Source organism: Cynocephalus volans, chromosome 6, assembly GCF_027409185.1.
Source record: "Cynocephalus volans isolate mCynVol1 chromosome 6, mCynVol1.pri, whole genome shotgun sequence".
Classification (NCBI taxonomy): domain Eukaryota; kingdom Metazoa; phylum Chordata; class Mammalia; order Dermoptera; family Cynocephalidae; genus Cynocephalus; species Cynocephalus volans.
Window position 1 is genome coordinate 81,905,285 of NC_084465.1, and position 13,708 is coordinate 81,918,992.

At 34.0% G+C, this 13,708-nt stretch overlaps 1 protein-coding gene across 25 annotated transcripts in view; it reads left to right on the plus strand.

Annotated features, from left to right (window-relative positions):
- The window catches only part of HDAC9 (histone deacetylase 9), an 899,944-nt gene that overhangs the window by 481,813 nt on the left and 404,423 nt on the right, over window positions 1-13,708 (plus strand). For 8 of the 25 annotated variants that reach the window (XM_063101430.1, XM_063101421.1, XM_063101428.1 and 5 more), the window contains 4 exons: window positions 4,347-4,588; window positions 8,263-8,428; window positions 9,411-9,537; window positions 11,800-11,921. In XM_063101430.1, the coding sequence (XP_062957500.1) occupies window positions 4,347-4,588; window positions 8,263-8,428; window positions 9,411-9,537; window positions 11,800-11,921 (657 nt within the window). The remainder of the gene's footprint in view (window positions 1-4,346; window positions 4,589-8,262; window positions 8,429-9,410; window positions 9,538-11,799; window positions 11,922-13,708) is intronic. The other 17 variants (XM_063101415.1, XM_063101422.1, XM_063101429.1 and 14 more) reach the window with 6 other exon arrangements.

Here is a 13,708-nt window from a genome sequence, read left to right on the forward strand (position 1 = left end):
GAACAGGGCTTTGTAAAGTGATAATTAAGACTAGCTTATACATGGAAATGTTCTGACTGGGCATTTGGTATATAATAATAAAAATAATAATATAAATATATAACATCTACATGTTTGTATGTATTTGCAATATCAGACAAACAGGGTGAATCCAGGTAAAGCTAGCTATGTCATGGTCCTTTCCCACTTGTGCCATGAGGTTTTGAGAGCTGTTAAAAAAGACGTGACTCTTTTATAACTAATGCTGAAACTAATATTTGTTGTCATCAACTTCCTTCCAACTTATGTATCACTGGCCACCTGTTCTAAGTAATTTGTGAGGAAATTTGCATGTTCCCAGACAAAGAATGTTGGGAACAGAGATAATTTCATTTACCCACTGTTAAAACTGGTGCTTAATTTCTCCTTGTAAGTTGATTATTTCTGATTATGATAATATGTCAGCTATAAGAACACTGTCTATACCTTTCTGTGATATGAAAGTGACTGTAACTTGTTGAAACTCAGTCCTGGTATTGTGTTACTATTATTGCTGCTGGTAGGCTTGTTAGCCTGTCACCAAAGATGTAAGAAAATTCAACATTCCTTTTGCAACAGGATGAGCCTTTGTCACCACAACGCAATTAATGTTAAAAATAGAAAGAGTGGCTATGATACAATTATGATTAGTCAGAGATGAGCTATTGTCCAAGTAAAAAGAACTAATCCAGCAGGCCAAAGATGACCTACACAGAACCATCAGTTTGCTGATTGCCATTTCTGTCTGAGTTTGATGAAATATTCATGCCTTTGCTCTCCTCTCTGCAAGCACTATTGATTTCTTGTATAAATGCTGCTATATTTAGTCTAGACAAATGGAATGTGGATTGCTGCTGAATAAATTGGATGAAAGACTGGGATCTTGCCTGCCACTTTCTCTCAGTCTTGGGCAATTATTTATAATCAAGAGCAGTTTTTGTAAGTTGAGGGTGATTTTTCACAATTTAGTGATTAGTCTCTGAACAAAGGCAAGCAGTTAGACACAATCATTTCTGTTGGGATAGCAGGTTAAGAAGTCATAGTACCCTTTGAGGTTTACAATAACTGTTTCAGAGAGTTGTGAGACTTTTTCTTTTTTATCTATTTTTTTTTTCATCAAAGGAGTTTGATGTTTGTAGTTTATGGATAACAAGAATGCCAGCAAGAAGAGACCCCAGGGTGTCTTGAATTTTATGTTTCATATTTATAGGGTTAAATTCCGACCTTTGTTTATTGGGATTTCCATGTAAAAACTGAAGGCTATAGTTTGACCTATTTAATATAAAAATGAAATATGTCATTAGCAGCCATTGCTTTTGGTTGGAATTATGTCAGCTCTTAAAGTTAATGCTCGAAATCTCATGTTACTCTAGAGCCTTGACTGAAAGTTCTGCATCGGGCGCTGCAGCTAACAGATCTTACAGACCATCCTCCTCACTTACTTCCAAACTTGTCACAATTAATTCCTTTCCTTTTACAAATATCATGCTTTCGAAGACATTTATTAATAAACTATAGTGTATTAATGAGTCCTTTTCCATTTTCATTAAAGTGACACATAAAATACCATCAATGCAAATTTCTGATCAATATGCTGAAAAATCACCACTATTTGCAATCCAAGACAGGTACCAGTCCACGTGTACACGCACAGTACAGTTCAAATGGCAAGCAAACACACTTGATGTTTTAGTATTTGAAGCCTAAACATCTATAGACAGTATTTCTGTTAAGGTTAACCAACTGAAAATAGCTCTTAAATCCACATGTAATATTAACTTTGTACTTCCCAACCTGGAATCCAGAAATCTAAGTTAGTTACTTTATAGTCGTAGTTAGAGCATTAGATGCAATTTGAAAAATACAGAAAAGTAGCAGGGGAAGAATCATTCAAATTTCCATCTGAAATACAACCATCTTCTGTTCTTTCAATCACCAGTCTTTTGTATTAGAATTCAGAGACTAAAGTAATTAAAAACCTTAGAGGAATATATATTCAGTAAGGGCTAGAATTTTTGTCTTCTTTTTAAAAGCTACTGAACCCCAAAATCTAGAATGAAGTCTGGGACTTTCAAGGGCTCACTAAATTTATATTGATTAAATAAATTATATTTATAATTTCAATAGTTATCATAGGATACATGTCATTTTCAATACTGTTTTATGACTTAGTAACAGCATTTTTTATGTTCCCATAAACATTTTTTTAAGTAATTACAGATTTTCTACCAAATAGATGTGACATATTTTACTTAGACATTTCCTTGTAGTTGGTGATTCAGTAACAATAATAACAACACTCCCGTAAACAATATGACTTTGAACTGTTTTTTCTCTATCCGTTTTAACTCCTTAAGATGTGTTTCTAGAGTTGGGAAACCTGAATCAAATGGTAGAACTATTTAACACTTTCAATGCTTATTGTCAAATTAGTTTTGTAAGAGTTTTATACCAATTGGCAGTGCCACTAGCAATAAATAATTGTTTAGTCCTATGCTAATCCTATACAATGAGGCATTATACACTAATGCATTTGTATGTACACAAATCATATATATGATATTTAATAATTAGGTAGTAATGCTTTATTTTGATTTATAATTTTCATTTTTTACTGGTAAAGGTAATTTTCAGTTGTTTTCTTTCTTTGTCCATTTTTCTAGAGATTTTAGTGTTTTCATTTCTAATATTTAGTATAAATCATATACTATTTTATTTTCAAAACAATATTTTTGTTTTGTTAGCCACTCAGTATTGATGACTTATTTTAATATATAGAAAATATCCATTTTTATGTAATAAAAAAAGCAGAAACAAACCATTTATTGAGGGATGTGATATATGCTATAAGTACTTAGAATGGATGATCTCATTTAAGCATTTTAACAACTCTGTTGTTAATGTTACTGTAATTTTGTCCATTTTACAGATGAGGGAACAGAGGCCTAGAGAAGTTAACACCATCCTCAGGGTTGAACAGGTAGAAGAATGGAAATAGTTATTCAGATTTTAGAGCAGAGGTTGAAAACTGGCATACTGCATGTTAAAGTTGACTTACAGAAGAATTTTGTTTCATTCACATAGTGTTTAAACCTTTGAATAATTTTTCAATTAAAAATTATGTTATTTTTGCCTATACTAGGTCTGTATTTGCTTTCTTTCTCCTCACCAATAATTAGTTGGGTCTGAGTAGTGAATGACCTCTTTCACTGAGTAGTGAGTGACACATTCCGATTTGCCATAGTTTCCCACTCCAAAATCCCTATTGTCTTTAAATTAACCTGTTTCACTTACCTACAAAACTTCCCTGATTCCTGTGGGTTAGAGTCATACTCAAAATATTTAGCAACCAGTTTGGCATGTACGCCGATCAATCAGAATGGATGTAAGTCATAAACAACTGATATATCTGGATATCTACTCTGTTTGTGAGCTTTCTACCTTAAACTACTTTGGGAAGCAGCATTCTTATCTGCTGGGAGTTGTGTTAAGAATTTTATTTGTATTATCTAATTTAGCTTTTAAGAATTTAAATATTCTGTAGTTATTCTGAAATTTCAAATCTTTCTTCCCCCTGTGGTTTGATTAAATTCTTATTTTAAATTTTCCTCTTACTTTTTCCGTCTTATTTTAGGAATGAGGTAACTGAGATACAGATTATTACTATTTAAAAACCAGCACTTAGAAACTTGGCTACTTTCACTCCTTGACATTTGGATTTGGCAGCATTACTGTGGCTAATCACCAGTCCCCACATTTTAGAATGCAGATTTGTATTCTTTCTTTGCGAGGCCTAATAGTGCTACAAATACATTACATTACAAGCTTTGCTTTTTTAAGGTAGGATGTGTCTTCTGACTCTACTTACAAAGAAAAACGTTTGTAAGTGCGCAAATTTAGCTGTGGAAGAAGTTCTCTCTTACGACATGGCATCTTTCCTTCAACATAGTTGCATTTTTTTGGTCTCAAGTTGACTTGATTTTTGTAAGTTGTCCAGTAGAATAAGTTTTATGAGTGACTTTGATACCGGTAAATAGTTGAAGTCGTCTCTCTGAAAAAAGGAAATGTGGCAGATTCGTGGCAGAGTACAAATTACTGGGTAAAAATTATTGTGTGGCCCATTTATCAAAACTGATGTACAAAAAGACCTTTTATTGTCAATGTAAGCAAATGACTGAAATCATTGACATACAGTTTGTCGTACAGGGTATAGTATCTTTTAGTTTTTGATTGTTTCAAAGTCTAAGTCAGTGTGCTAACTTCCAATCCTTTATCACCCCCCCACCCCCACCCAACCTCCCCACCTTTTGTTTTTCTTTATTCTCCAGTGGATGTAAAGTCAGAGGTTCCTGTGGGCCTGGAGCCCATCTCACCATTAGACCTAAGGACAGACCTCAGGATGATGATGCCTGTGGTGGACCCTGTTGTCCGTGAGAAGCAGCTCCAGCAAGAGTTACTTCTCATCCAGCAGCAGCAACAAATTCAGAAGCAACTCCTGATCGCAGAGTTTCAGAAACAGCATGAGAATTTGACACGGCAGCACCAGGCTCAGCTTCAGGAGCACATCAAGGTAGCAAATGTTTCTTTGTCTCTGACCTTCTTACTCGGGGAGTCTGCATCATGACATGGGTATAAGAAGTACCCACGGGCTTGCTGGGGAGGAATTCCTGTTTCATTGTGATTAAGACATGGATGTATGGCTTGAAGGACATTGTGATTGTACTAGTGAAAACCTTGGGTACGTATCTGCTAAAAACCTACTTGGCTTCTTAGAATGGTCTCTTCCATTCTTTTATCCTTTACCTTATAGAATCAATGTCAGGAAATAGTAACTTGCCACCCTCATTTTATATTCCCTCCTACATGATCTTGTTCATTTGTTCATCTGTTTCCATGAAGAAGAACCATGAGCCTGGAAAGATGCATTTTATATTTCTAAAGAATTTGCATATATTGTTTACGAGAAAGGATAAATTAATCACCTTATGTAAAAAACTCAAGGGAATTATATATGGAGAAACCGGTGCAAATATTTTCAATGTTTTTGTAGACTGTAGACAGTAATTTATTGTAAGAATTTTGGAAGTAGTTGACAATTTGAGGCTCAGGATATTTAAAGTTTTCTAGGAGAAATATATCCATATCTCAGAATTTTTTTAATGGCCTGTTTTATTATATTATTTTAGATAAGTCTATGTATTTATTTTTTATTTGTATAATTGTATGTTATGTTACTTTATAGTATAGCCACTTAATCTATTACTTACGAGTCAAGTACAAGCACATTGATATGGGGTTAATATAGAAAACTAATCTATGTTAATATTAGGTAATTTTACCACATTAATATTACAACATCTGAAGAGGTAAAAATGCTACCTTCTTCTCTACGTTCCTTGTTTTACAAGATATTTTCTTAGCCCTGAAAGCCTATATTATCTTATTTTCCTAAAAAGTCTCTTTGACACTTTATATAAAATGTAATCTTTTTCCTTTGCTAGTAAACTTTACTAAAAGAACTCTTGCATATTATTGGTCTATAAGATACCTGAAGGGCCGAGCCCATGGCGCACTGGGGAGAGTGCGGTGCTGGGAGCGCGGCGATGCTCCCGCCGCGGGTTCGGATCCTATATGGGAATGGCCGGTGCACTCACTGGCTGAGTGCCGGTCACGAAAAAGACAAAAAAAAAAAAAAAAAAAGACAACCTGAAAAATAAGAGTGATGATATTCTTTTGGGTCCCCTATGGAATCAGTATCTCATGGCTATGTTTTGAAGTATGGTATCCTTCATTTAGTTTACATATTTATTTATGAATGAATGCTGAAGCATTATTTCAATTTGACCTGTGAAACAATAATAGGAACATGGATGCATAGATCTCTTTGTTCAGTCCTTCCAAATGTGTTAGGATGGCAATAATGAATCAGTAAAATTTACATTCTTCACCATACTTTAAGACCTACAGAACTATATAGTTCATTTTTCTGCTGTATGTGAGTCATGTTGCCCAGAATACAGGAAATTACTGATAAGTAACCACTTTTGATATTTGTTTTCAGTTATGTTTGTTGCCTTTTGTAGCTATAAAATAAATAAGAATTTTTTAGAAGATAATTTATCATTTGATTGTACTCACAAGTTAATAGTAGTAAGTCAATAATTAATTTTTCCTTTTGCACAAACGAAATGATATGGCAGGTTTATTGACATCTGGAAAATATTGGAAAAGAGGCTCTTGAGAGGAAAAGGATTATAAGGTAGCTGAAAGGAAAATTTAGCTTTTAAAATGATTGTTCAAAGTAATAAGTTATTTTCTCAGAAACTGAAGATATATTTTAAAGCTTCCTTTTAAGATTGAGAAGGTTTTTTCTCTTTAAAATTTTTCTTTTATTCTGTTACTTTTTGAATGGGTAAGGCTAAAAGTTTTTAACTTTGAACTTTTATTTATATTTTGTTTTTATGAGGAAGACAGTGCATGATACTATGATTCTGTTAGCTTTTTGAATCTTTGGCATCTGTAATAGCATCTATTGAGTTAGATGCTGTTATCCCCATTTTTCCACCTAGTAAACTAAGGCAGAGAGAAATAATGTAACTTTCCTAAGGCTACACAGTGAGTAAGTGGTTGATCCAAGAGTTGTAGTCTTGTCTGATCTGCCTCTGAAGCTCCTTAGTCACCCTGCCTCTCTTCTGGGCCAGAATACTTAGAAATAGAGGGGGCAAAGTTTTGTTTCTTCCTATTATTTTAAACCTCATTTCCTCAATCTTTGATAATGAATAGTAGCTATGGTAATTAAATTGGGTGCTTTCCTAGATTTCAAAGAGAGATTAAAGCTCAATTGCATTGGGGATTTGGGTGAAGCACTAAATGAACTTGACCAACCCTAATATCTATATAGAATTAACATTAAGGCAGAATTTAAGCAGAGTTATGAATTCTTCTGCTACAATGGAATATCTAGAAACATCCATTAAGGGGCCGCTCTATCAAAGCTAAAATGCCTAAGGTTTTAATATGAAGAGCAACCAGAAATGCTTGTAACCATATCCTTCTGGGAGTGGTAAGCCTGTCATGGTTGACATACGAGTTCCTGTTGCTTCAGAATGACTCTGATGCCACTCCGTACAGCTTTTATTGTTGTTCTATTATTACTTTTAGTCATAAAATTCAGAGTTTTAAGTACCTATCTAACATAAAAAACAAGGTAACTTTGTTAGTATTGAAAGTTACATATAATAACAATTATTATAATTAGTATGGTTCAAACTTAAAAAACAGATTTTGTGTACATTATGAATATGATGTGTGAGATTATTCTCTATCTTACAAATGAAGAAATAAGTCTCTAAGTAGTTTAGTATTTTGTCCAGATCTCACATCTAGTAATGTCAGTGCCTAAGTAGAAGTCAAGTAGTTATTCCTCAGTGGGCACATTTACTATTATTCTTCATAGGTATATATTTTTCAGTGTGAAAGGGAACTGACATCTCAAGATGGCTATTAAGAATGCTTCATATTCATGTTATTTGTTGTTTGGAAGTGAATTCAGAAAGCCAATCTATAGTGCGTTAAAGTATAGTTTTATTGAAGTGATTTATTCTTGACCAGTGTCTCTAATCTAAAGGGTCTAAAGGTTTTTATATAATGGATGAAAGAATACAACTTTTACTATTTGAGAGAAGAATCTGTTATGGATAGATAGATTGCTTTATTCAATTGAGAACTTTCTCTGTAAGGTTTTGAAATTTTTAGCATTCATTTATTTTAGGTAGACTTCCTCCAAATTAACTCATATCTAACCATTCTATTCACTTTGATTATTTTCGCCCCATTTTGCAGGATAAGAACTGAAGATTTCAGTTTTTTATTTATAACGTGAGAGACTTTGTAAAATAGACTTCCAGGCAGTCCTTGCCTTTGCCTGTTTCATATATTTTATAAGTAAAGTTACTAAGGGAACTAAAGATTTAATCAATAGAAACTAAAAGACCTGAGTGAATTTGGTAATCATTTTTGATAGGGAGAGACAGGTAATGGAATTACCTAAAAACTTGCTTACTGATGATAAGACCATCATGGCATCCGCTTGTCGTTAGATTCCAATAATTTACCAAGAGAAGTGGGTAAAAATATAAACTAAATACAAACAGGTTCCAAAGGCTTATAACATTTTAGTTTGGTCAGTGGTGACTATGAAGCCTAAAGAAATTGCACACTCTCATGTCTTTCTCTTCTCGCAAGTTGCAACAGGAACTTCTAGCCATAAAACAACAACAAGAACTCCTAGAAAAGGAGCAGAAACTGGAGCAGCAGAGGCAAGAACAGGAAGTAGAAAGGCATCGCAGAGAACAGCAGCTTCCTCCTCTCAGAGGCAAAGATAGAGGACGAGAAAGTAAGAGGCACCAGGGTAACAGACGGACTCTCTTTCCTCATGTTTAGCTGATCATCATTCAAAAAGAAGCTTGATAAAGAGTGGAATTAAACTTGCCAAAATTGTCTGTGTTTAAGTAAAGGAACGAATTATAGATCCAACTGTAAAGTTTTGACATTCACATATCAGCTCTCTTTATTCAGTCTGCAGAGCATCTCGAGCAAACAGTATTATTTGGCAGTGATGCTAATTTCTGTTGTTTTAAACCTTAAAAATAATGTCATACGAATGCGATCTAGCATGAGTCATCCTGTTTACTAATAAACTTACATCCACATCCCCTCACTGTTCCTTCCTTCCTCCTGCCCAAGTAATGATTGCTGTGTTTAGTTCCTGCCTACTCAGACTTTGGGCAGACTTAAGGCAGAACACTTGCAAAAGAACTATCCACAAGAGGGAGACAGATCCAAATAATTCCCCTGTATTAGGTCAGTTCAAAATCAGATTGCAGCATGGTTTAAACTTTGATGACTTGAACTGGAATTGTCAGCAATATTTACTTATTTAATGCTCAAAGGGGTTGAAAAAAAGTTAAATTTTTCAAACTAGTGACTTAGAAAAGATCATTTTAATGTGTGTAAGGGATTTAATATGGTCCCCCAAGGTTCTTGATTTTAAAAAAAAAAAAAAAAAAAAAAGAAGAGTTTTGTTCCTTAGCAGTATTTTTTTAAACTTAAAATTAGTATTTATTCTGGGAATCCCCTTTCTGCAAAAGCAGTTAGAGAAATCATTGAAGGCCTTTTGAAAAGAGGCAGTTTAAGTAGTAGTTACAAAGCGTTACTATGCCACTTTCTAAAATCTATTTAAACTCGGCTTTCTTCTTTTAATAGGAAAGCTTCATATTCCATGACCAGTGATGTTACTTCTTAATCTTTGTTAAATATTCAAGAGGAATGAGAAGACAAAACTCACAATCAATATCAATTTTTCTGTTTGTGTGTGTGTGTGTGTGTTTCAGGGGCAGTGGCAAGTACAGAGGTAAAGCAGAAGCTTCAAGAATTCCTGCTGAGTAAATCAGCAACAAAAGACACTCCAACTAATGGAAAAAATCATTCCGTGAGCCGCCATCCCAAGCTCTGGTACACGTATGTTCAGTGTTCGGCTGTTTTCATTCCCAAGGGTAAAGAGCACAGATTCTGTACTTAACCAACCTGGGCACAAATCCTGGGCCTGCCATTTCTCAGCTGTGTGGCTGTGGGCAAGTTCCCTGAATTCTCTAAAGATCAGTTTCCTTCTCTATAAAAAGAAGATAATAATAGTACCTGCCCTCTAGGGTTGCCTGAAAGGTCCTATGAAATAATGTGGCAAACCACGTAACAGAGAGCAAAGCATAATAAACATTAGCATTTGTCATCTTGAGGGCAAGGAAATATATATTTTCTTTGTTGAATGAGTAAGTGACAAACGTAGGGTGGGGCATAGAAAAATTATTTTGTATTTTGCATTTTTCTCTTCTTAGATGGTACAGCTGATATCTATACAAAAATTTCTGAAAATTTGGCAGTTATGATTATAGTTTACTTGGTTAGATAGAAAATGGAGGTCAGAACTATTTTTAAAAGTCCAGAAGATTTTTGACTCAATTTGAAAAAAAAAAAAAAAGGAAGGAAGGAAAGAAGATAAAGGAGGGAAGGGAAGAGAAAGACAGTAGCTAAATAAATAAATCTAAGTCTTCAGTAACCCAGTGAAATAATTAATAGTTTGGCTTCTGACACACAAACTGACAACATAATACAAGGTGGTATTACAGTTTTTATGGAATTGTATTTCCCCAAGTCCAGTAAAGAGAGATTATAGAATACACATTTCTTTCTATAAAATATGAAGGATGTGGGGTTTTTAAAAATCAGGGCAAAGAACTGATAGGCAAATCATATTTGCATAATAGGCTAATAATCAATAGTTTAATTTCTCTCATAAATGTGTTTGCTGAATGACCATAGGATTTTACCCTTACATGTTTTTTAATCTCTTATATCAGCAAGGATAGGAAGTAAATACTTGATTAATTTATTATATTGCAACTATAAATATCCCAGGAGTTTTATTTAATGAGTTATTGTACTTGTAAGTCCACTTTATAGTTATCTGCATCCAAATAAAGGGTAGTAGTCAGATTCTAGAATGTTTTATAAATACTTTTTAATGATTTACATAATTTCTCTCATGCATGTCAGGTGACTTGAAAAATCAATCTCTGATGAAAATTTTCAAATGTTCAGTTAATATCAGAAAGGATTTCAAAATAAATACTTTTTTGTTACCTAAAATTACAGATAAAATTTATAACTAATTCATAATTCCTTCAAAATTTATAGCCTAGATTAAGAAAAGATAATACTGTTTTGCAATGAGAAATAACTACATGCAAACAATTTGTCAGCTGAAAACTCCTTTAGCTGTTTTCTTGGTTGTATTAAACATGACTTTCACATGTTACTTAGAAATTCTTTCTGGTTTGTAAAGAATTGAACTTTAGTAGGATCCAACTTCAGATAACCATAAATCAGTAGTTTATAGAATCTGGATTTAATACCATTTTTGCCAGTTTTAGTTTGATGAAATATCATTAAACCAGTTAATTCTTCAGAATGTATGATTCAAATAATACTGGTAGAACAATCATTGTGGTGGTGATACTATGCCCTGTTCATTGTTTTTATCACATATAATAATTGTAGATGTTTATATCCATTGGGTAGTCTGTGTTCAGACCTATAAACTATTCTCCAGTAGAATGATTGCAACTCTGTTGTGATATTCACCCAGGAAAGAGAAAGCATTTTTAAAAATCAGTTTTATATTAAAGTGATCTCCATTCTTTACTATTGAAACTGCTATGTAATTGAGGAGGCCTGAGGCTGTTGGCACAGTACGGTACCATCTTTTCAGTAAAAAGTCACCTTTATGTACTACGTGTACGCTATAGTAATTTTTAAAAACTACGTCCTTGTATATGTTTACTTTAACCTTGGTTGTTCTACATTATTGACTAAAAAGGATTTCCATGATGACTTTTTCCACTGTTAGAGCTCTTAAGAAAACATATACAACAATCTTAGATTTTCAAAAGCTCCGGCTCTTGGTAATTCCTCTCTTTTAGTGTAGTGAACTTTTCTATGTGACCATATGACCAAACACATGGTGGGCATTCTTAGGAATCCTGCATCCTTCTGTAACATACTGCTACAGTGAAGTTGGTTACATGAGGCTGTGGTTTGTATACACTAAGAAGAAAGAACATAAACACAGCTGAGGCACGTGTACAGCATGTGCAACTGATTACTGCTGACCAACATGCAGTAAAAATGCCAGCGTAAATGGTGAGACTTCTCTGTCTTTTGTAGGGCTGCCCACCACACATCACTGGATCAAAGCTCTCCACCACTTAGTGGAACATCCCCGTCCTACAAATACACATTACCAGGAACACAAGACGCAAAGGATGATTTCCCCCTTCGAAAAACTGGTAAGTTGGTTTAACAAGAACTCTACCCCCTCTTCCGTAACATACCTGTAGTTTCATTTTGCCACACCTCTAGAGGAAAGTCACAGGTTTTCAGTCATAGATATAATACTGTCCCCATCCCTGCCCTCAGCATAAACAAACATGCTCGTGAGCACACATGTACACACACGCTCACACCTACTTATTTCTACATCAGTTGATTGACTATATAATTGCAGTACCTTTTTTAAATTTAAAAGTTTATCATATGTGAATTTTAGCCAAATTATTTTCTTACTAGTAATAAAGGATAGAATAAAAGAAAATAGAAATTTGATTTCTCAGAAAATTTTACTCTTCTCCATCTCCATTAGTAAGGGCCTCTAATTTCCTCCACTTATCTGTTTTTATGCTGAGCCTCAACCATTTACTACAAAAATGGGAATAATAAATTTTTTTCCTCATAAATATTTTTAAAACCTTAAATTTTAATTGCTTATGTGATGAAAACAGGTTAGGTGAAGGTGACCTTCTGAGTAAGTGACTTGCCTAATGTCTCATAGATTACAGGAGAACTCAGTGTGAAGATATATGTACCTAATAATCTCATGTAGTTATGTTAAAATTTGTTTAGAGGAACTAGCATCATGATGCTTCTATTTGTAATTTAGTAAACGGCCCTGAGGCTCTAAGGCCTGTATTTGTTTTCCTATTTTCTCCTTTCTGAGCATTCTGATATGTGCATATTTAATGCATTATATGCTCTTACCACCGTAATAAATATATTTAAACTTTAGCTAGGAATACACATAAACAGCAGTTGTGTACATTCTGTTCTAAATCTTAAGATGTTTGCCAAATACATTTTTTTAGAAACTGTTATAAATTTGAAAATTTTTATATCCACAACTGATCTTTGTAGAAGATAGTTTGGTCTATTGTATTTTACTCTGTTCTTCCTGAAGAAGTATATAGATCGATGTAATTTGTATATGAAATCTATAGAGTGAAAATGGTTTCAAATAATTATCTCCATTTTCCCAAGCAATTCCGAGTAATTAAAATGGATATAGATTGTAAAGACACATGCTGAAGCTATTTTTTGTCATATAATTTACCTGTAGCATAATGAAGATTTAAAAGTAAAATCAATCATGAGTTAGAATTTGTTACCTACCATCTAGCCCATATTGTACCAGGCACTGGGAAAGGATGGTTAAGTTTTGCAAAGCAATCTGTCTGTACCTTTTTATTTTAAAAGCCTAAAGATTTTTGCATTTCTACTGTTAAGATGATAGGTATAATAAAATACCTCAACAGACTGGCTATGCAATGGCAGAATGATTGAGTTTTATGTATTGCATCAGAATTTCACACTATTATCTACAAATCAGATTGCCTTTCTTGTAAAGAAAAACTTCTCTGGGATAAAAGGAAGAAAGCAAAGAGTGAGCCTCTATGTATTTCTAAATATGGCATATAGTTTATGAAAATTGATCCATAAAGGACACGAGTTTCGGAATGTTGGGACTTTGATCTGCAGCCTTGACATTTAGTTGCACCAGTGGCCTGTATAGATGCTATTGACAGAGATTATGTGAATATTGCCCCAGGTCTCAGGGCAGTGACTGGCATTCAAGAGCCCAAGGAGTCACTAAAAGGAAAGAAAATACTGAGTCCCCTTATGGCAGGAGGTTACTGATGAGTGATACAGTTACATTCACAGAGAAAGATTTCTGACCTGCTGAGCACACAGCCTTTGAATATATTCTTACCACTGGGAGAATGAAAACTGACTGCAGAACTGA